The sequence below is a fragment of the Macrotis lagotis genome, chromosome 6 (genome assembly GCF_037893015.1).
Source record: "Macrotis lagotis isolate mMagLag1 chromosome 6, bilby.v1.9.chrom.fasta, whole genome shotgun sequence".
Taxonomy (NCBI): Eukaryota; Metazoa; Chordata; class Mammalia; order Peramelemorphia; family Peramelidae; genus Macrotis; species Macrotis lagotis.
In genome coordinates, this window is record NC_133663.1 from 158,186,852 (window position 1) to 158,211,884 (window position 25,033).

Genomic DNA, 25,033 nt, shown 5'->3' on the forward strand with positions numbered 1-25,033 from the left:
TTTTTCTTTTCTTTTGTGCCTTTTATACATTCTCAACATTTCATGAACCAAGATTTCATGAACCAAGGGCTAAATTGGGGTAGGGTTCATTGTCACTGATAAAAGAAATAGTTTATCATTAAAATGTTAACTGATCATTTCTATTTTTCATTTCCCTTTTTGTCTTTTAGTTTCATTTTTAAATTAACTTAGAATGGATTAAGTCAAATTCTCAGCAAACTTCTTTTGTTCTTTACTACTTCTTTCTTGTTGTTTTATTGGATGATACTTCTCACATTCTTTATTAAAGGTTTTTGCAAATCAGTTTATATTCAACTTATCATTGTTCATCATATCTTTCCACTTATCAAAGAGATCAGTTGTGAATAAGGTGATTTCTCACATCACTTGGTCTTCTTATTGTCTTTTTGTTGTGGCAGTTACTTCACACTAGCTAAACCTCTACAGAAAATGAAATATCCATGGATAACACATGTCTTTTAGTCATCTTGTCCTGAGATGTTAGAAGATGATCTATATACCTACCTACTTACCTATCTATCCATATCCATACATACACATATATATGTATGTATTGACAGAAGGCTCAATGAAAGCTATATCTCTCAACTATGCTAATCATCTAGTATACTGCCAATATTATGATAGCTAATTATGAATTTCAAAAGATCAGAGATTTTCTTTTCAAATGTATAATTTGTAAATATATATATATACATATATATATATATATATATATAGAGAGAGAGAGAGAGAGAGAGAGAGAGACATAGACTTCATCTTAAGGCATATACTCTTAAATCTTAGTTAACTATTTCAATTAAAATAAGTGATTCACACACAATAATGAAGTTTAATCACCAAAGAACCTAACATGCTGTTTACTTACTATAAAAAATTATTTTAAGCTTTTGGCTTGAGATCTGTTTATCAAAGTATAAATTAAATGTCTATAATATAATCTGAAGGAAATTATCACCATTTAGAAAGATCAAAAATGAAGCTAATAATTCACAACATATAACTCAATTCCTCAATTAATTTTTCTCTGTGACAAAATGGTTTACAAGGTAGTTATGTTTCCTGATTACATATCTGAGCTACTGCTAAATCTTGTCATTGCTATATCTATAATTGCTCTTATATCTTAAAGCTAAGGGCCATCACTCTAGTCATTCATTTAGTCCTAAGATTGCCTTGTTGTTTATTTGTATGTAGCTTATATAATACAAAGAAGCACTAATGTGCATATATTAGGTGAATACATTTGTTGATTGACTGACTGATATTTTGTTTAAAAGAAAAGGGGAAAAAACTTTTCAGAACTGTGCTCATGCAAACATAGACATTTTCCTCTAAATGCTTTCTTAAGTAGATGGAAACACATACTTGCAAGTGAAAAAAGAGAATCTTCTTACCAGGAAATAGTAATGATAAATATTCATTATTTCAATTATTATTATTATTACTTTTATAACTTTATTACTTTAAGGGCATAATAAAGCGATTGGGAAAAATATTTACCATAGAAAACACAAGGAAAAATGGGCTCCTTCTTACTTTGTGGGAACTGATTCTTAATAACCCTGCTCTTTCACTTCACACATACAATGTAAAACTGAGTTTTTACTGGGGGATTAAAAAAAATCACTATCTTGTTCTTGAGAAAACAATAAGCAGATATCTATACACACAATTTTCAGAGAGCACCATATGTTTTCACTCCATACTTTTTAGTTATCCACTTGTTTTTGACTTTCAATTAGGTATACATTTGAAATGGAAATCTCTGATCTTTTGAAATTCATAATTAGCTATCATAATATTGGCAGTTATACTAGATGATTAGCATAGTGGAGAGATTTAGCCTTCATTTGCACTCTCCCAATTTTACAATCAATACCTTCAATAAATTTTAAGCAGAGATAAGTCTTTAGGCCAGGAGAGCTTTTAGCATGTTTGGTAAAATAAAATCATCCAACTGTCACCAATCTCAACTTTTGAACTGTCTTTTGAGGATGACTTGATTTGAAATTTTAGATACTCTATAGGAAGCCAGACCAAGAAGAACACAAAAACTACATTGGCAAATGATCTGTCAAGTGACCCAAGAATAAAATCGAGATTGAGTTGCCCTTTGAAATAAACCTATTTGAATTTTATTATCTCCAGAGCACCTTGTGTTTCTAATCTTGTGAAAGGTTAGTATTCCATCCATCAGAGTAAGATTAGAGCACTAGTTCTTGTCTGTTCTTGATGATAACTGAATACCACAGTTAGAATAGCAGAAAGGAGATTCGTTATCATCAGCAGGTTTTTTTTTGTTGTGTTTTGTTATTGTTGTTATCTACGTTTATTTAATTCATTTATTTAAAATATTCATTTATTTGAAATTTAAATATTTTAAATGAAAGAAAACAAAATAACAAAACTTGGGGCATTAAAGAGCCTTCTCAAACAATCTTCAAAAGACAGTCATATCTTATTTCTGTGTCTTTCTGGATACATCTACTCCCAAATGCCAATGTCACATCCTCCAAAAAGAATTATTAGCTGCTTATTGAACATATTTAGAATAAAGGTGAAAGTAGAAAAAGAACAAATCAAAGGTCATAAATTTCAAAGCAGCCAACAAAGCTTTGAAATCATAAGTCAATAGTATTTAATCAAAAGCATTAATTCAATTAGATACCTTTTTTACTGTTTTATATATGGTGGGCAATTTAGGCATTATTTATAAACCATGGTCTTGAATACAGTGATTCTAAGTCAAATTGATATTTATGTCATGCTTATTTCAATAACATCATCCTGATAAATATAAATAAGTCATTACTTTATTTCATTGAAGAGTTTTCATAGTAAAGTTTCATTTTTCCAAATATTTTAATCAGTATTATTTTATTTGGTTATATTTAAATGTGCAGTGGAAAAACATCTAGGTAGAGACTGATAAAAAATGTTGTCAGAAATTTATTATGGAGTGGAAAAAGTTCTATAAATGACTTGTAAAAGGATCTGTATCTTGTGTAATAAACTTTTTACATACACTTAATAGCATATCTATTCTTCATTATTAATAAAAATATAAAAACTAATCTTGAATAAAGGAAAGTACAATGTATCATGGTACTCATTTCCGCCTAGTGATAGATGCCACCTGATTCGATATAAGATGAATTCTCCTGAAAAGTACCCCACAGAGCCTGTCGAATATGCTCTACACACATCTGTATGAGTAAAATGGAGGGAAGAAGGCTGTTTTGACTCTTTTTTGGTTGTCAACATGAATGTAGAAAAATTTAAATTTTCTTCTGAAATAAAAAAATTCAATAACTACTTGTTCATATTTATCATATTCACTCTTTGATAAAAAACAAAAACATTTTAGCAACTTTAAGCTTGAGGTATATAGCTAAATGAGAAAGAATGGTTGCTGGTTGTTTTTTGTTGTTTCATTTGATTTAAGTTTAACATGTCATTTCTGGTAGTATCCTTTAGGAATATATTTGATAATGATTTCCTTGTCTTAGAGGATATTTTTGTATCCTTGAATCAGTAGAGATGAATTGTGCTAGATAAAAAGCAATTATTCTAACACCAATGGCCCAGATGTTCTTGTTATCTAAGAATAATTACCCCATGGTCTTAGATCATTTTATTATTTTACAGCAAGTATGATATCCTTTAGAGACCCATTCTCATTTCCTTTTTTTCTCTTTTTTTAATTAATTGATTGCTCTTACTAATCAGAATGTTATCATTGAACTTAAAGAAAAAAGAAATAATCCTGTTCCCTTCCTCCAGCTGCCCAAAGCAATATTGATTTGTCTGTGGTTTGAGACAGATCTCATGTTTGCTCAGTACCTTCCCTATCTTTCCCAGTCTCAATTCTTGAACCTCTTTTAGTAGACTGTTTTTATCTTTTTAAGTGCTCTGGGGAGAAAGTCTTGGGGGGAAAAAGAGATTTCATGTGAGACCAAAGACTTAGCATTCTTTTTCCATTGGAAAGTTAGGAAAACCCATTTCCTATATTTTTATTTTTACATATATTTTCCCCAACCAAAAAGTAAATTCTTTGTTATTTTCTTTTCAAGGGATTTCTTTTTTTAGTCAGTAGTTTATACTGAAACACACTATACTATTTTCTTCAAATACCTAGACTTCTCAAAAAATCTGGCAATAATAAAATAGGGAAGAAAACTTTAAAAATTCATTTAATTGTAACCATGGTCAAAGAGGGAATTATGTGCTCTCATTACTCATTTTAGATACACTCTATTTTACCAATTTGGATTTTTTTGATGTATGTGTTTAATCCATTGATCAAAGCAAAACTTTCTCATGATGGCTATTCTGACTCAGGTCTCTTCACAGATTTTTTTGCATCACAACTTTTTGATGAATAAATAAATATGTAATTTATTTTATTTTTTCATTTTAATAGTAGATGAGCTATTTTCACAAAAACCATTACATTAGTTTGTACTTTCACAAAGTTTAGGCTTTCCAGTTAAAGGCACTTACTAATTTATGTTCACATATGTAGGAATTTTGGTCAAACTCAGATAGTAAAGGGATTCACCATTCCTCCCATTAAAATATAATTTCACACTATACTTTGACCTCTAGGAGTATAAAGATTGACAAGGAACTTGGACTTTATATTTTATTATTGAAAATAGTAATTTCCTTTCATACAGAATAAAACAGCCTATTTTCCACACTGAAAATCTCTACTAAGCAGCACATTTTATTTCTTTATTCAAGTACAGTGGAGCTTTAGGATGACAATGCTGAAGCAGGGCAAAATCTTGATAAGAGAATGAAGAAAATCACTAAATTCTTACTCTATACTAAACATTTTAACCTCAGGAGTAAAGGGAAAAAACAAAAACTAAGACAAAGTCACTCCCTAATCTCAAAAAGCTTAAATTCTAATGATGTTCCTTGAAAAAATTTAAAGAAAATTAAGTCATCCTAAGCATGATTTAAATATTAAATTTCAATTATTATAGTATCTGTGGCTTTTAAAATGTTTTTTATTTAAGACAATGGGGTTAAGTGACTTGCCTAAGGTCACACAGCTAGGTAATTATTAAGAGTCTCAGACCATATTTGAACTCAGGTCCTCCTGACTCCATGATCATTGTTCTATCCAACTGTCCCATATCTGTGTTCTAAAACTAGCATATTATATGTCATATATAATAATAATCTGCTTAATCAATCTGCTTCATTCCCTTGCTATAAATCTGAAAACAATAGGTCAAGAAGATTCAGCAATACAACAGTGAAGTATTCAATATTTCTGAAGCACCACATATCAAGCACTCCCTCAAATGGGAATGTCGTTTATAAAAATGGTAAATAATACCAAGCATTGAAATAAAGTTCCTAAAGGCTAGTTATTTTATCAATCAGTCCTGGGTGTGGGGGGGAGAGAGAGAGAGAGAGAGAGAAGAAGAAGAAGAAGAAGAAGAAGAAGAAGAAGAAGAAGAAGAAGAAGAAGAAGAAGAAGAAGAAGAAGAAGAAGAAGAAGAAGAAGAAGGAGGAGGAGGAGGAGGAGGAGGAGGAGGAGGAGGAGGAGGAGGAGGAGGAGGAGGAGGAGGAGGAGGAGGAGGAGGAGGAGGGAGGGGAGAGGAATCTGAATGTATTAGTGAAGCTTTCCTATAAGCAGATTAGGTAACTGGTCCCTTTATCTAGTGGTCTGTGTGAATTAGAAAGGGGATTCAGAGAAATTTTTGATGGTTCTATAATTATGGATTTTTTAGGAGGTGAGATATAATGGAAAAATGAATTTGGAATCAAGAGATCAGATTCAGAGATGATGATGGTCCTTTGAGGTTATCTGATTCATTCATTTCATTTCATGGTTGCGGAAACTGAGATGCAGACAGTTTACCAAGGGCCACAAGCAGATCCATATTTGAACCAGTTCTTCTGATTCCAAATCCTTCATACTTCCTATCACATTGACTTAGGTTCAAATTCTACTTTCCTACCTCTGTGTCATTGTGCAAGTGATTATACCTCTCCTCTGATTTTCTCAACTGTGAAGTAAAGGGATTTGGAAAGGCAAGGTAGTATTTTAAGGTCCCTTCCAATTCTAAATCTATGAGTATATGATTTATTTTGTCTGCACCTCAGAAAATGTTGACATTTTCAAATAAAATTAGAAAATTCTTTATGTAGAAAACTTTGTAATAGTTTTTATCTATATTATTTCCATATATAGTGTACATATATATATATTATATATATATTTAATGTGCTTGAATTAATCTGAATATAGTAATGAAAGGAAATAAATGTGAGATTGTGTGTGGGGGGGCAGCTTGATGGCTCAGTGGATAGAGTGCTGATCCTGGAGTCAGGAAGACTTACCATGAGTTCAAATGTGACCTCAGACATTTATCACCCTAAGCAAGTCACTTAACGCTATTTGTCTCAGTTTCCTCATCCTTAAAATGAGCTGGAGAAGGAAATGCCAAACTGCTTCAGTATCTTTGATAAAAATAAGAAAACAAATAAAAAAAAATGGGATCATGAAGAGTCAAACACAAATGAACTTCTTTCTCTGTCTGTGTCTCTTTCTTTCTGTGTCTCTCTTTCTGTCTCTCTCCCCCTCCCTATCTCCCTCTCCTCTCCATTATATAAATATGAAGTGAATAAATAATATATATATATATGTGCGTGTGTTGTGTGTGCATGGACATATGTACATATACACGTAGAGAAGCCTACCTTTCATCAAACACTGTGCTAATATTTTCAGCTCTGAATGTTGGAAAGCAGATGTGTGTCAGGCCTCTGGGTGGTGGTGGTGGGAATAAATAATCAAGTGGTATTCTGTAGTGGTAAATTATATATCACTAATGCAAAATTTTCCTCCTGGAAATTAAATAGATTTAACAACTCTAGGAGTGACAGTTATTCTTGAAGTGATAACATAACTCCCTAACTTTCTATTTCCTTTCCTAAAAAACAGTTACAAAGTCATTTTACTATAGAAATACAGGTAGGAGTGTCATGCTGTCTGATGAAGCATATTATATTAGACCATATTTTGTTCTAACTGTTCCACTGTAACAAAAATTGACTGCTTGGAAACTAATTACATATATATTTAATATATATATGTGCTTATAAATATAATTATAACATATGTGAGATTTGTTTGTATGTATTTCTTTGTTCATTTATTATATTTCACCTCACTATTCAGCACCTAAAGGATTACATTAAGAAATGTTTCCCAGTTCATAAGGGGTATTTTTATTTAATGAAAGCCCAAGTCACCTGACTTTAATAATTAGATATCCCTCATAACTTCCACTTAATTTGTTCTTCCTTCATCCTGGGTAGATTCTGATTTCCTTTAGCCCTGAACTTTAGAGACAAGCAAGAGAAAGAGAATATTGGGCAAATTTTAGAAAAAAAAACTACTGTATATCTTTTTAACACCACAAATTTATAACATATTTTAGATTATCTGGTTTTTTTTGTACTTTTAATTTTCCTTCATTTAGTTTATTTATTTTAAAAGCTACTCATAACCCTAACTTTTCTCAGGGAATGAAATAAACATAAGGGGGGAAAGTTTTTTAATTTGCCCTAACTCTGGAAAAATTCTGGCTCTCCAAAGGACCTAGGAGAAATAAGACTAAAAGAGAAGACTTTAAGTCAAAATGCTCCACAACAAAGAGCAGATCTGAGAATTTTGCTCTTGTTGATACTGATTGCTTCAAGAGTGTGAGGAGAAACAAGTTGTGGGTCACTCCATTCAGTTATTAGGTTGTGCAGGGATTACTAGTAAAATAAAAACAAAACACTCCTTGAACTTATTCTTTCCTTTTGAATACTTTAAGATAAATACTTTAAACATAATGAACCGTGACTATAAATGATCTAATCAATTTTCTGAGTAGTGAGCTACAAGAAAGCAAGTAGCATATCGTTTTTATTCTTTTTATATACTCCAGAGCTTAACCTTGTGCTCTATTTATAGTAAACATTTCATAAGTTTACTGAATCAATTAGAAAACAAATCATTTTTTAAAAATAATTCTTTAATTGGCCCATTCAATCCATAATGTTTAAAAAAGTATTTATGGTGAATAAGCACTGCAAAAATCATCACTAATGACCTCTAAAATTATAGCCTTGTAAAATAAGTATTTGAGCAAACTTCTATTGTACTATACTAGTTACCAGGTTTCTTTATTTTATATAACATAATTAGTGCTCCCCCCCAAAATGAAAATTCTCAAATGGTATTTTAAATCCTTTCAAGTGACCCAATTTAAATATTCTTTCAATACAAAACTGTTGCTATACTACATTGATTGTTAAAGTGTATTTGTGATTGCAAATTGTTTTGTACAATTCTATTTAAAAATCTCTGTGTAAAAGTGGATTTTGTCAGATTATCCATACTGGGAAAATTTTAAGCTTTAGATCCAAAAGAGTTGAGTATCAAAAAAAGCTTTAGTTTTCCCTTGATGGCCTCAATTTTTCTGTATGATATTTTCCAGAATCATTCCATTTGTCAAAATCTTAACTTCCAGTTATGTAATGACAATTTCAGATTAATAGCTAGAGTGCTTCCTTTTCTAAAGTGGATGAGTACATACATATATATACATTCAAACATATATAAATGTATTCTTATATATCTCTCTTGCAGCTTCTAAAAATAATTGTTATACTTTTGTGGTTGATACCAAACGGATCTGTTGTTTCCTTGTCTAGCTTATTTTACTAATAGCAAAACTGACTTTAACAGAGTTAAGTGACTTGGTCCCATAGCTAGTGAATGTTTGAAACCAAATTTGAGCTCATGACTTCCTGACTCTAAGACTGGAATTCTATCCATTGTGACACCTAGCTGCCCCTACACTTTATATTTATTCCCTTATATTCAGAGATATGATTGATTTTATTGTATTTTCTACCCTTCTCCAAAGGTATTTTATAATTAAATATAAATTTCCTCATCTTTATTATAAAAATATAGATAGGAATGGGTCATGCTTCCTGAAGAAGCATATTATATTAGACCATATTTTGTTCTAAATGTTCCACTGTAACAAAAATTGACTACTTGGAATACACACACACACACACACACACACACACACACACACACACACGTAGTTGCTTTTGCCTCAACTTGAATTCTCCTAGATCATGTGAGCAAAACACAAGTAATAGAAGGAGTGAAAATATAACTTAGGAGAAATCACAAAGTTTCTTACCTTCTATTAAATTTCTTAGGATAGATCTTTTTTTCATTTCAATTAGATCCTGAATAAAACTATGGAATTGAGCTTCCTACACAGAATCTATCCTGGATGAATGTATCATTACTGAAAATTCATAATGTTACTTTTTAAATTGATTCAAAATATCATTTTAAAATAAAGCTTATTTAAATCTAGAATAGCTAGGTGGTACAACAGACAAGATCAGGAAGACCTGAGATCAAATATGGCCTTAGACACTAGTTGTGTGACACTAGGTAAATCACTTTAACATCTCTCATCCCCAGTGTCCTCAACAATAAAATGAAGATAATAATTCAAACTTCCTCCCAGGTTTGCCTTGAGAATCAAGTGAGATAATATTTGTAAAGTACTTAACTCAGAGTAAACATAGAACAGGTACTAAATAAATGACTATTTAAAAATTCCTATCTTTTTTAATGGATGGGTAGGGAAAGGAACTGGGTAGAGAAGTCAATTTTTAAAAAATATCATAGACTTTTGACTAAAGTAAACAGGCACAATATTTAACAACAAAAATATTTAATGGTGGTGTATTGTCTATAATTGATATAAATACAAATAGATTATATTGATTCATATTGATTATTATCTATTTATATTGATTTATATATAAATACAGAAAAATACAAGTTCATCTGTTTGCATCATATTTTAAAAAATCTTTTATTCTCTCCTCAAGTTTGTAAATGTTTGCTTACTTCCAAAAGTGTTATAGAAGCAAGTTGAATAAATAAATATAGATTTAAAAGAGCAAAAAGTCATATCCCAGTGAATGTTAACAGTATTGTTTATATCACTGCCCAGTGGTTCTTAAGGTGGAACCTGTTTCCAAGGGCAGTAGTTCAGCTTTAATGCCTCCCAAGCTAAAACAATGAAAATTGCAGTGTGTAATGTTTCGTGACAGTTATCATGTCACTTTGGAATTACAGACTTCCATTAACTTCTAGGTTGAATTAAATTATGTGACTCTGCAATGCCCATTAAAATATACTAAGGAAAATTAGTATTTGGCAGACAAGGCAGCAACAAAACACACACACACATCTATTTTTGCATCCAGGACTGGTCTGTCAGTAATTATAACACCTGCTTAACAGGGCTTCTTTTCTATTCCTGAATAAGTTATCTCATGCAGAAAATAATTTTATGTAATTTAGACCTCATTATTTGTAAAAGCACCAATTATGAGCCCCACTTGAATACTCAAGTAGTATTTGTAATATGAATGGATTAAATCAATATAATCTATTAAATTGCAAAGTAAAAATAGGGAGACCATAGTAATCCCTTTCTCCCTTTAGTCTTCTCTAATTGATTACTTTTATTTTTCTTATGACCCTTTAGTTTTAAGTGAAACCATTACTAATACTACAATCCTTTGATTCTAGACTTCACAGCTTGAGTTTTACATTCTAAAGTTTTAAGCTAAATTAACTTTTGGGAATAAATTACTAAAATTGTATTCAAGGTCAACAGTATATATGTTACTAAATCTAGATGTGTGGTTGATCTTTAAAGTATTGTTTGATCTTACCATAAATTAAAAATAATAAAAACCTGGATGACATGACTTCTCAGCCAGTGAGTAAACATTTATTAATTTTCAACTATGTGCTAGAACTTTGGGAAAACAAGTAAGGGGAAAAAAAAGTCCCTGCTCTCAAGGAGCTCAGAGTCTAATGGAGGAAAAACTTGTTAAATACTAGGTGAGAAAAATTAGGGATGAGCACCAGAAGAGAGGCATTAACATTACCAGGGATTAGAAAAGGTCTTTTGCAAGGGGTAGAATTTTATCTAGGACTTAAAAGAAGTCAAGTAAGGCAAAGCAAGATAATCAAGAATTGAACTCAAGTCATGGGGAGCAGCCATTGAAAATGCCCAGCGTTGAGAGATGGATTGATTTTTAACATGAACAGAAATGATGTCAGGGTGACTGAATCATAGAATGCATATAGGGGATATTTGTGTGTATGGTGTGTGTAGAGAGACAGGCAGAGGAAGAGAGAGAAGAGAGAGAAGGGAGAGAGAGAGAGAGAGAGAGAGAGAGAGAGAGAGAGAGAGAGACTGAAAAGATAAGAAAGGGACAAGTTTTGAGAGACTTTGAACACCCTACATATTACTCTAGCTTTGTTGCCTAAAAACATTAAGTACTTTTCAGATCACATGGTATGATTACATGTCATTTTTTTATGGATTTTTTTTCAGTTTTCTGTCACTTTTTCCTTTTTCTTGTCAAATTGCTTAACCTAAGGCATTTATTGATACTATTAGTCAATGTATTTGAAGAGGATGAATAAAAGGTTTAGAATGTGATTTGGGCACCTGGCTTGGAGGTAGCATAGTCAGAGAGTCTGTTAAGAAAAAATAATTTTTCTAAGGGAACAAGGAAGTACTGTCAGTTTTATCAGTGATCTCATGGAATTATATGAAATGATTCATCTGTGTCAAAGATTCATCTTGGTGAATCTTTGAAACAGATGCCATGTTCAAATCTTTGGTGAACCTAAATGAAGGTCTCTTCACATTGGCTAGGGAATACAAAAATTCCTTAGACTTGCTTACTTGATCTTCTACATGGGCACAAATTTTGTAATCACATATATGCAACATGTATTTAGTCAATAAATGAAGGATCTTATGGTGTCAAGCAGTTTGTCATTACTATGAAAGATGGTTTGGTGATTAAAGCCTTGCCTTTGAAATCAGGACACAGGCACTTAGTAAATATTTGTTAATTGAATGATAATAGACCATATATTATTCACTAGTTAGACTAAATATAGTAAATCTAAGGTGGATATTATAGATTTATAAAACCCAGTCAGGCACAAAAAATCCTTTTACGACCATGGTAGGAGGATAAGGCTAATGGATAATATTAACCTTTTTTTGTTTTTTGCATCAGCTTTCAAAATCCTCTCTATCTTCTCTACTAGTTGTATTTTTATATTGCTCTTTAGCTTCCTAGCAAGATCCAAACCACCCTCTCTCCCCCTCCAACCAATCTTCTAAAACAAACTTGAGTTCTAGTATGAACTTCTTATTTTACAATATCCTTGGATTGACTTTTATTTCAAATGAATGTTTTCACCTTCAAAAGTCAAACCTGATATGCCCAGTTCATTTAGAAAGACAACTGGCATGCTGTGCAGCACAGTAAATGTGTTCATGTAGTTTCCACTAGGTTAATCAGACTTCCAGCACAAATAATATTGTATGCAATGAGTTGATGAATTTTGGTGGCATTGTGAAAAATCTTGCTAACATAAGTCATCATTGAAGGGGAGATGTATTGGGAAGCAGGAACAAGGAATAGGGGACTGCAGAAAATGTTCATTAGGAAAGCAATCTGAAATCCTTCTGCTTCATACTTTCTTCACCACATAATTAATAAGGAAACATGGATACTTTGTGGTACCCTATTCAAAGAAAGGCTTTCCTGGGACTTTATGCTAAATACAAATTCTCAGAGACTCTTAGAAGGTCTCTTTTTTCTTTCCTTCTGACTCTCTTTATTTCTAATTATTTCTAATTCACTTTAGGAGCTTGTCTATCCTTGTTTTTTAGTTGTAGCACCTTATTTAGAGTCTTTCTTTCTTTCATATCCTTGGTACTCTTCCTTCCTAGGAGATAGCCAGGTCCAGAAGAGAAATCTCCCAGACCATCTGACAACCTCCCCCTCCAAATAGCAGCAGTTTTATGTACAAGATTTTCTTTCACTGGAGGCATTCTGCCCTGAAGCTAACAGATGTTTGCCTCTAGAACTTCCCACTGGATGAATAAAATCCTCCCAAACAAAAGCTAAGAAGAGCAAAGTAGGTCTCTAGTGCACATAAGAAGGCAGATTAGCAACTAAAGCAAACACCTTAGAGGAATGCTTTGTGAATAGAGTAGAAAAAGCAATCAAATAGCATTTTTTTCAGTCAAGCATTTTCTGCAAGATGCTGCTTTTCTATTGAATAAAAGGTATAATCCAATTTGAGTTTTGCCCTCTGAAACTGGGGGTGGGGCGGGGCAGGAGGTAGAGGGAAAGTTTGGATTTTTTTCCCCACCGAACTAGTTTACAACTCTACACTAATGTAGACACTAATGTTTGACACTTTGTCAACAGGACAAATTTTGATACTTTCTTCTAAATCATCATCCCTTTGATATGCTTAAAGTCTAAGATACTCCTCTCAATTCGAAAAGTTACTAAACCTGGAGAAGTAATGGAGCATGATGAGAATCAAATAAATGCACCAGAGTTTATAGAACACTCTTTTTTTCTTTTCTGTCATTGTACCTTATGCCTGAACAAAGATCGATTCCCTTTAAGATTGTGACATTTATCATAATTGACTGATACATTAGTGTCTTCCAACACTAAATATTGGCTTTAACTATAAGATCACTAAACCATATAATGACTTTGTGCAGAGAATAATAGTTTGACATTTGAAAATCTGTGACACTAATAGCAAGTTTTTCTTTGCTATGACTACTTGATACAAGTATACACTCAAAGGATTAAAACATACAGGAAAATTCTTACATTTGTGATTTAAGGAGAAAGCAAGAGATCCTGAGTTAAGGAACAGAAAAGAGGAGTAGCATTGGAAAAAAACATGGGATTTGGAGTCCAAAAACTCAAGTTCTAATTCTAACTACTATTTATGTAAATAGCGTAAGTCATGTTTACCTCTACATATTACACATTACTTATCTTTAGAAAGAATAAGTTGAACTCCATGGGCTCTTCTGTCTTTAACTCTAGGATCTCATCTTTTTTCCCCAATATATATTTTATTTATTTCTTTAAATAATTCCCAATTATGAGTACTTTATTTTAAGTTGTTTTGAAGAGACAAAACAGATTTATCTAAGGATTACAAATGAGATCACCTTTTGCTTTTAGTGAGTCACAAGGATGTATAAACTCAATATCTAAGAGAGACTTCATTCATTTATTCAAACATTAAACACCTACTATGTGAAAAGTAACAAAGGAAATATAATTGAGGATTTCTGCTTTGAACTTGAAAGAGAAAATGAAACTCCCAACCCGAGAGAGGCATTTATTTACTTGTCTGTGAGGATTAGTGGATAAGGGAGGGAGGATCTGTAGTTTTTCACACACACACATACACACACACACACACACACGCACATACGCACAGACGCACACATACAGACACACACTCTCTCATTTTTTATGTAGCCCTTTAAAAATCTAGACCACATTATTGATTACTAACTATTCATTGATGAAGGCAGTACTCCGTATTCAATAAATTAAGCTTTATTTCCAAAATCTAACATAATAATTGACCTCAGAAGACAAATAAACATTCTGTCCCAAGCTCACGATTAGAATCTACGTTTCAGTCTCATTATATTAGTATTTTTCAAATGGATGATTTCTAGTTTCTTTGCAGTGTCTTCCAATATTCTTAGAGTCTTCTTTACTGAATACTGACACTGAGGCTCAGGTATTTTTGTTCATGATTTTGAAATTTGAAGACTTGTATTTAGTATTTTTTAATTAGATCTAGTCTATAATTTAATTTCTACTATATAATTGACTATTGCTGCTTTATGGCATTTTTTATAATCTCAAAGATTTTCTTGGCTTTTAATTATCATCATAATAGGTATAATAATCAATACCTCTACTAATGTGATAATAATTATAATGTATTACTGCTTCCTGAATATGGACTTTTGGATGCCTCTTAAAAGATGATATTGGCAATTCAAGTCTTATCTCAACTTACTATTAATGATTGAATGGCAATATATGAAAAAAAGTTTTATGACAGTGAAGTAACAATATGATCATTTGACAATTATTTTTGGTTTCAGTTTTTAATTTTAGAATCAGAAGATTTAAATTTCAATCTTTACCCTATACTAAATAGCTTTGTGACCTTGGGTAATTTAGACCTAATAATAACAATGACAAACCTATCTTACCAGTCCCACACAATTGTTGTGTGGACCAAATAGATATAAAAGCTATCTGTACATAATATTCCAGATCATGTTCAAGTACTTTGAAAAAGTAAACTGAAGTACTTACCTTGCCTTACCAAGTTATTTATTTAGATAATTACTTTTTTCTCATATTTGTAGACTAATGCTTGATGCTTTGTATTTGAGAAATTATATTGTAATTCAGGAACACTTATAACATAATGGGATCACAAATGTTGCCCTATGGGGAACTCTGAAATCAATTAATCCAAACTTCATTTTGTAGATAAGAAACCTGAGTTTTAAGGAGGTTAAATGAGTTGCCCTAGATCATAAAGCTAGTAGTGTCAGATGCAGCATTCTATATTTAAACAATAAAGAGTTTTTTCTTGATAATACCAGAATGTATTTAATATTCCAAACTGCTAATGTTTAATTGATAAGTTAGAAAATGGTGTAAAGAAAATGAGTTCAAAACCTATTTTGCATACTTCCTAACTGTTTGATACTAAGAAAACCAATGAATCTCTCGCAGATTCAGTTTCCTCACCTGTAAATAGGGATAATAATAACATCCATGTCACGTAAATTGAATCAATTGAGTGTATGTATATAAAATGTTTTGTAAACCTTATGGTCAAGGTTGAATATTTGTTAGCTAGCAGCAACCATACCAGTAATAGTACACATAATAAAATATTTCCAAAGAAAAATCTATTATCTCTGTCTTTAATTGCAAATTATCTTTAATTGATGTTTTATGTTTATTTTTATTATTAATTATGCATCAACATTATGTCTAATTGATTAAAACAAATCACCAGATTAAACTTAAATCAGTATTTTCATTTTATTTTGCTTTTATTAGGTATAGTCAGATCCCTCAGAGTTTCTGAATCTCATTCATTTTTCTTCTATTTTCTTGTTTGTTTGGTTTTTTCCCCTAGAATTTTTCCGAGAGCTCCTAGAGAATGCAGAAAAGTCACTAAATGATATGTTTGTTCGGACATATGGAATGTTATACATGCAGAATTCTGAAGTATTCCAGGATCTCTTCACAGAGTTAAAACGATACTATACTGGAGGTAATGTGAACCTGGAGGAGATGTTGAATGACTTCTGGGCTCGGCTACTAGAGCGAATGTTTCAACTCATAAACCCTCAGTATCACTTCAGTGAGGACTACTTGGAGTGTGTTAGCAAATACACAGACCAGCTGAAACCCTTTGGAGATGTACCCAGGAAACTGAAGATTCAAGTGACAAGGGCCTTCATTGCTGCTCGGACCTTTGTTCAGGGACTGACCGTAGGCAGAGAAGTTGCAAACAGAGTTTCCAAGGTAATGGAAAAGAAGTAGTTTATTTTTTCTTTCTATGTATTTTCTTTATTGTGCATAAGTGGAATAGATAGATAGATAAAACCTTAAAGTGTTTGGTTTTTGATAAGAGCAACTATTCTCATTCTACCTCAATCTTGGAGAAATTAGTTGAGTTTTTAGAGTGAAAGCTATGTATTCTTCCTATGGGGGAAGTCATTGGATTTAAAGTGATTCTATATTGTTTGAAATACATTGTCAATGCTTATCATCTGTGTAGCTTACAAGTGTTTGTCAGAAATGGTACAACAGCAGATGTCTTACAATTATAATCAATTGGTGTTGCTGATGAAGAATTTGAAGATGACAAATATTAGTTACCCTATTCATTAACAGGTTATAATTCTCAGGATGGTCAGGTGACAAGTTGTAATCAGGATCACAAGTGGTAACAAGTTGGGGTTGTTTTTAAGAATATTCAATCCTGACTTTTTTTTCATTTTTATCACTCTTATCAAATTAGCCCTGATTCCTTAATGGTGAAATAAAGCACCTAATGCTAATATCTATGCAGGGAGGACCTAATGAATACTAAGTATGAATTTTGGCATGCTTTTGGTAGCTTTGATTCATTATCTTTATAACCCAAGTGCATTGTATTAGCACAATGAGAATAGTAAATCAAGAAACCACTTTTATGTTTATCTCTAAGGTTTGTTTTTAAGCGTTCCTAGATTTATTTTGGTCAGACACTGTGTACTTATTTGAGAGAATGTCTACTATTGTTTAAATTCTGTCTTGACATTTATCTGCACTTTTGAGGTAGTCCTACCCATGTATGAGGTTAGACCAACAAATAAAGTGAAATATTTGCATTAGTGACCAAAGGAAAGGTAAAAGATGAAAGAATTTGTTGTGCAGGCACTAGAAGAAGGTCATATTTGAACAAAGGTGATTTCCAAACATTGAATTTTGTAGGTTTTCAAATTTTGTTTTTATTTTTGTAATCTTAGGACTGTGGCACATAAAAAGGGCAACAACAAGATTTTTTCCTATATACATTGATAACCAAAGTACCTTCAACTTTGACTTGTTCATAATTCTTTAGATCTACAAACTATTTTATTATTTGAATTTATTAACCTGATATATATATATATATATATATATATATATATATATCCTCAAATTTATGGTCTTTAAAAACTCTACAAGTAAAATTTGTTTGTTGGACTTTAGTTCTTGGTATAGTGTTGGTTATAATACTGTTTTTTTTATATGGGTCCAGTTTTTGTTTTTGAAATAAGAGAAAACACATAAGTAATTGGAAGGGTTATTTGTGAGTGGACTTTTAAAGCACGTGAATATGAGGGATTCAATCACATAAAGGGGATATTACTATTTTCCCCAAATAATCTTTCATTGAAAAACAATAATGCAGTAGTCACCAGGGGATTATGGAGTTAGACATAATCCATTTCCAATAGGCATAAATTCCCCAAAGAGGAAAAACAAAAAAGTCAGGTAGGAAAGCAATGAGAAACATGACCACATAAGAAAAAAGAACTTCAGACAGTAAGTTTAAGAAAAAAAGATTGTTTTGAAAAGCAGTGTTCTGTTCTGTCGAGGTATTTGGGAAGTAGCAAAATTCCATGGCTACATTTGTGAGTTCATCATACCTAATTCTTAAGAAAACTTCATGGGCTAAAAATGAGTTATTAAGCAGGTCTTTCAGAATTTGAATATATATATATATATATATAATAAGAAGTAAAAATATTACTATTACTATCACAAATTGATAAAAAGAAAAAATATTTATATATGTACATTTTATGTATATTATTTTTACATATTTATGCATATTTCAGATTCCAAAGGTTATATTCTCTGCTGCATATTTACATATAATTAATGTGTGTGCATATGTATGTGTGTCTGTATGTACATAAAACTTCCTTAGAGGTTTATGTTGATTTCTTCTTAGAGGTAAATAATCATTACAATACCTTTGTGCTTTGTCTGGGAAGACTACAGTAGTTAAGAAGTCAATATATCAGAAAATGTCCAGAAAAAAAAAAAGTAGGACTTTATTAACCCAGTGTTTTTCTGCTTTTCCATTATTGCTCGTAGCTACCCAGGGAGCATCAGCCAGGTGGGATGGGAGTAAAGACTTCCATATTTAAGTGTTCTATGTCAAAATGAGATTGTTGTAGTATGATTTTTAACTTACATAATCAACAACAGTCATGTCACAATGATACTCCTAGCCTCAAATATGCCACCCATCTTCAAATTACTCATTTGTACTCTATCTTCTTTTAGAAAGTGCTCATTGTAGCCAATGTGGATTTGAAAAGTGACTGGCTGGAATCTGGAGTTACATTTTGTGACCATGAAACAAGGTTGGCTCAGACAGAGATTGAGGGTCTTCTTACCTTCCAACTTTGACTTCATTAAACTCACCAGCCAACTGAAATTATAGAGAAAATTGACATCTAAGGCATGATTTTTAATATTAAGCTAGCTTGGTTAAAAAGAGAGGATGAGTGATTTTTCAAGTAATTTTGAAGTCAGGAAATTTTGGTGATTCACTGATGAGCCACCCTCCCCTAATGCCTAACAGATGGTAGCTCACTAATTAGGCAAGGGTTGCACCTAGCACTACTCCATAGACTTTCAGCATCCAGGCCAATTTTGCTTTCTTAGTAAAAATATTCCAGAGGAATAATGTATTAAGATGACAGAGTATATGAATTTTAAGTTTCATTCACAAATGACATTTTTTCCTGTATTGTCCTCACCATCGGTGATGGGTTGTTAGAAAAAAACCAACAACTTCAATAGAAGTGGTATGTGTTGGATTTGTAGAATAGGAGGAAAGTAGTCTCATAGTTCCACTGACTTCCAAAAAAAACTGTTTGAATTACTGATTCAAAGTTGCTGGAAAATTCAGAAATGTATGCATTTTACTTATACTTACTATATTTTTCCTTTGCTGGAATTAGAAGTTTTATTTTTCATTATCTTTTAACATTTTTTGGTCAAACCCCAAATTTTCAGTTTTGGGTCAATGTAGTTGATATTATACAACAGAGATGACAATTCCAATACTTACTTAAAGAATGGAAGAAAAATTGGTTAAATGACCCTTCTCCCTTAACCCATTCAAAGCATTATGCAACTTGTATGACAATTTATAAATGCCATTTTATATATTATTTACAGATTGTTCCCCTCTATGGTTCTATGGTTTACACTATCATCATGGGACATTGGGAACAATTAATCTAGGATGATACACCCTTCGCCAACTTTCTGTTTTTACTGAGAGCAATGTAGTCTCTGTTAAACTCTGGACTTGGAATTATCAATATGAATTCATGGAAACTATAGGTTATCTAGTCCAAACCCCTTATTTTACAAATAAAGAAATTTGGTAAAAGAGGAATTCCAACCCAGGTTCTCTGAATCCACACTCAGTTTTCAATTCCCCACCAAGTTGGAATTCCAATTTATAGATTTGCTAGCTCTGTGACTCTGGACATATCACTAAAGCTTTCTGAGCTTGTTTCTTCATTTACTGTATGAGAATAAGTAGTAGTACATACTATTGTTTGATAAATTAATAAAATAATGTATGAAAAGTTTTATCAATCTTAAAGTACTATTATTAGTGATATAATTAGCAAATGAAGAGGGTATCCATTTTTCAGTATAACTAAAAATATACAGGTGAGAAACACCTATCCAAGGCTACTATTCAAACTTGAGTTTCTGTTTAAAGATCTCTTTAAGATAGTACTTCTTCTCTTCTACCTGAGGAAATTGATTTACCTTAGGAATATGGACATCAAAAGCAATATAAACATAATGAGTATGTCATGTATGTTGTTGACAGATTTTAGATGGTATTATAATGGAATTCTATAGTAAATTCTATATTAAAGATTATTAACTTTTTTGTGGTATGAACATTCTCAGCATAATGTATTTAAATCCATAAATTAAATTCATAATATTTCAAAGAAAATTAAGGTTTAGTGAAAATAAAGATTACATATATTAAATATATTCATACCAAAAATTATTTTTCATCCAAGTCCATAAACTATCTGAAATCTATACATGGACACATTGCAAAAGTTGACTGATCCCAGATTAAGAATCCTTGTTATTAAGGAGATTTCATAAAAATACATTGTTTTGGTTATGATTCAGAGCTACTATTTTATTGATATAGACAGAAGTTCCATCTACCAATGCAGATCAGCAATTCTTATAATATCAAAACATGATCTTAGATGTCTAGGAGTAAAGTAATTCTTCCAAAGACAAATAGCTAGCATGTAGAAGAAGTTGAGTTTGAGCCCCTGCCCTTCTGACTAAGAGATCAGACATCTCTAGGTATGCTGCACTGTCTCCCTCACATTTTAATTATGCACACAAAGCCATTACAAGTTTTATGAAAAGAATAGATAAGATTTGGGATCATTGAGATTTTTTTGAAAGTTTGGAAGTTTTCTCTTTTATTGTTCCCATCTTCAAAGATGTGATGCTGCAAGGACATTCCCTTAGGTAATATCAATGCACTGTTGAGGTTTATGAGCCAAGATATACATCAAAAGAAATTTTAATAAAGGTTGACAGATATATTGCATGAATAGTGCTGATATAGTGAAGAAGGACCTATGAGGGTATAAGGCATTCCTCCTATTCCTTTTTTTTAAGAGATGACATCTTGCAGATATTCATTTGTAGGGAAGATCCTGGAGAAAAAATTATTCCAATACATGAGATTGATTGTCTCCATGGCTACCTTCATGATTGCCTTCAATGGTTGGTGCTCTCTTATCATTTGCATGTTCCTTGCCCTTGATAAAAGGAATTCAAGGCAGATGAGTAGTAGGTGCATTTCCAGGTACTTTGGAAATATTGCTGATCCTATGTAACATTAAAAAAAACTTTTTAGTCTTTCTAAACATGGTAGCCTCAAGTTAAAATAAATAGTTCAGAGTGTCAGTTATGGTATACTTTCAGATAAATATAAGACTAGAATCCAGAGCAAGTGATTTTAAAGAATAACACCTTTAAAGAATGAACCTTCTGAGACAGTCATGAATAAGATTGGTGAATTTATTTCAGTTCCTTGAAGGAACATGTTTATAGATCTCAAATACCACTGATTTATGTAGCACTAGGAATGCAAAAGGGTCAGTGGATTTTATTAATAAATACAATAGAATTTGTCATTATTGCCACTACATAGAGATGAGCATAGAGAGGTATGAGGAACAGAGCTTTGGTATGGTTATTGTCTATAGGATTTCAAATACACCCAAGTTCTTCATAAAATCTCTAACATTTTCACAAGAATGATAGCTTTAATCTGATCCCCATTCTTCATACATCCAAGAGAATGTAAACTCCTCCAAGGAAATTAATTTGGGTATTTGTTGTTTGCTTTTATATGGACAACACTTACCACAGTGAATAACTGAAGTAGATTTAGTGAGTTTTTCTAGGAGTCTAAATATCTGCTTTGGAAAATGTCATTGACAAGAGCCTATCTAGCCCCTTCCATGCTGTTCTCTATCACCAAACCAAAGAGTAACTGCATAGATATAAGATATGTGTTTAAACATTTTTAATCTCTGCTTTTTTGTAAAAAGGTACATTATTTTTCTGGAAAAACAGAAAAAGGATTTTGCACGAAAAAATGATGCTACATTTCACAGTGTTTTCAATGAAAATTGCCTGCACTTCTGAGTTTTTTTAATGATATTTTCAAATGTTAGACAACAAAGCACTTTGTAAAAATCTCTTTCTCTCTTAGCATTTTGCTGCTCGTAATACAGGCAAGCCCAGGGAGAATTCAATAGCATGTCCTATAAATTATTTTATTGAAGAGATGAACCCTATAATACTCCCCTGCATATGTAGACAGAATATAACTATATAAAATATTTATGACACTATTTCCATAAAATATTGGTGACATCTTTTTCAGAAGAGAAAAAAATTAAAAAGGTATTTTTTAGCAAGTATGAGGGATAGGATCTAAATTGAAAACCTTTCAGAGAAAAGCCAGGTTCATAATTTTTTAGGTGTTGAATTGATAACTTTATTTCAGGCAAGGATTTCAATATGGAACCAATTGCTTTACCAAGTTGCAATTATTCTAGTTTCTGAGCATCATGACTCCTAATTAACTTTTGACCATGTTAAAAACCTTACCTTTGGGTCGACCAAAGTAAACCCTGCTTTAGTGAAGTCAAAGAATGATATAGATCATCCAAAACACACACACACACACACACACACACACACACACACACACACACACACAAACATTTTTTTCCTTTCATTATTAGGAAATTTCAGGGGGAAATGGTTACTTGGACTACATTGTCTGGATTAATAGTGTCATTCCCAAAAGGGAGTATATACAGCCTCTAATACAACCTGAAGCCTTTCACATATATTTACTGCCCAAGAATTGTTGGAAAATGCATTACAGGAAAGATTGTCTGAGCTTATTAAAATGTCTTTTAAACCAGTTTTTGGACTTCCTTAAAATTCTTTGCCTTGTTTCATTGGGTCTACATTGATTTCTAACTAGGCCTGGCATATGATAATTTGTATGACTTCCTTACTGAGTATTTAATGCAGCTGTGATGGACATTAGCCAAGACTCTTTTTTTGTCAGTATCCCCATGTCATCACTGTCATTATCAAATAGCATTTTAACATCAGAGTCCATTGCTGTGAGATGGGAAAACAGCAATCTAGAATAAAATGGAACTATTGGAACAAGGTTTAGTTTACAACATCAAATTATTTATGGTAAGTATAAATTTAAAACTAATAAATGGAGAACATAAACTTTGACACTTGCAATTTTTTTATAAAATTCATTTCTTCCAGCAGTTCCATTAGTGCTTGGAGCAATTTTTAGGCATTGCTTATATGTAATATAGAATTATTGTTATCTTCTATGTTTGATTTGTGAGTATCACTAGTTCTATAAAACTTATCATCTGTGTTTTCTTTTTTATATATTTTTATTTTTATTGATGTTTTACTTTTTCCAAATACGTGTTATGAAAGTTTTTTTTAACATTCATCCATATGCTTATGTATGCCTAGTTACAAAATATCCTTCCACCCTCCCTTCCCATCCTCCTCCCCTCAATGGCAAACAGTCAGGTTAATATTGTATTTACACAGTTGTGTTAAGCATGTTTACAGGTTAGTCATTTTTGGTTTGAGGAATTAAGATTAAGGGAAAGAAATACATAAGAGATATTTTTTTAAAGTGAATATAGTGTTCCTCAGATTCTAAAGGATTTTTTGTCTTGTTTTATTTTGGTTTTCCTTCTTCTGGATGGGGATAGCATTGTCCATAGCTGGTCTAATAGGGTTATCCTAGTTCTCTGAACTGCTGAGAGGAGCTGCATCCATTAATGGTGATCATTGCAGAATGTTGCTGTTAATGTATTTATTGTTCTCTTGGTTCTTCACCCTTTGCTCAGCATCAGATCCTATAATTCTTTCCATGCTTCTCTAGAATCTGACCATTTATGATTTCTTATAGAACAAGAGCATTCCATAATATTCATGTACCATAAGTTATTTAACTATTCCCAATTAATGGGCATCCCCTCACTTTCCAATTCTTTGATACTACAAAAAGAATTGCTATGAATATTTTGGAACATATGAGACTTTTTGCATTTTTTTATAATTTCTTTTGGGTTTGGGCCTAGAATTAGAATTGCTGAGTGAAAGGGTATGAACAGTTTTATTGCTCTTTGGGCATAGTTTCATATTACTCTCCAAAAAAGTTGGATCTCTTCATAACTCCACCAGCAATGGCATCAATGTCCCAATCCTCCCACAACTTCTACAACACTGATCATCTTCCCCTTTTCTCATCTGGACTAATCTGATAGGTGTGAGATGATACCTCATTGTTATTTTAATTTTCATTTCCCTAATCAATGGTGATTTTCAGCATTTTTTTCATATTATTATATTTAGCTTTAATTTCTTCATTTGAAAACTGTCTGTTCATATCCTTTGACCACTTATCAATTGTGGAAAGACTTCTGATCTTATAAATTTGATGCAATTATCTATATATTTTAGAAATGAGGCCTTTATCTGAATGCCTGGTTGTAAAGATTGTTTCCCAGCTTTCTGCTTTTCTTCTAATTTTGATAGCATTGATTTTATTAGTGAAAAATCTTTTTAATTTAATAGAGTCAAAATCATTCATTTTGCAGTTTATAATGTGCTCTTCTTGTCGGTCATAAATTTATCGCCTTTCCATAGATTAGATAGAGTATTTTTGGTCTATTAATTTAACTATAGTGATGCTCTTTATATCTAAATCATGTATCCATTTTGACCATATTTTGGTATAGGTGTGAGATGTGTACCTATACCTGATTTTTGCCATACTCTTTTC

The 25,033-nt window shown here is 31.9% G+C and overlaps 1 protein-coding gene across 2 annotated transcripts in view; it reads left to right on the plus strand.

The window, feature by feature from the left end:
* Window positions 1–25,033, plus strand: part of GPC6 (glypican 6) — a 1,417,939-nt gene that overhangs the window by 769,311 nt on the left and 623,595 nt on the right. For both annotated transcript variants that reach the window (XM_074191897.1, XM_074191898.1), the window contains exon 3: window positions 16,193–16,584. In XM_074191897.1, coding sequence (XP_074047998.1) covers window positions 16,193–16,584 — 392 coding nt within the window. The remainder of the gene's footprint in view (window positions 1–16,192; window positions 16,585–25,033) is intronic.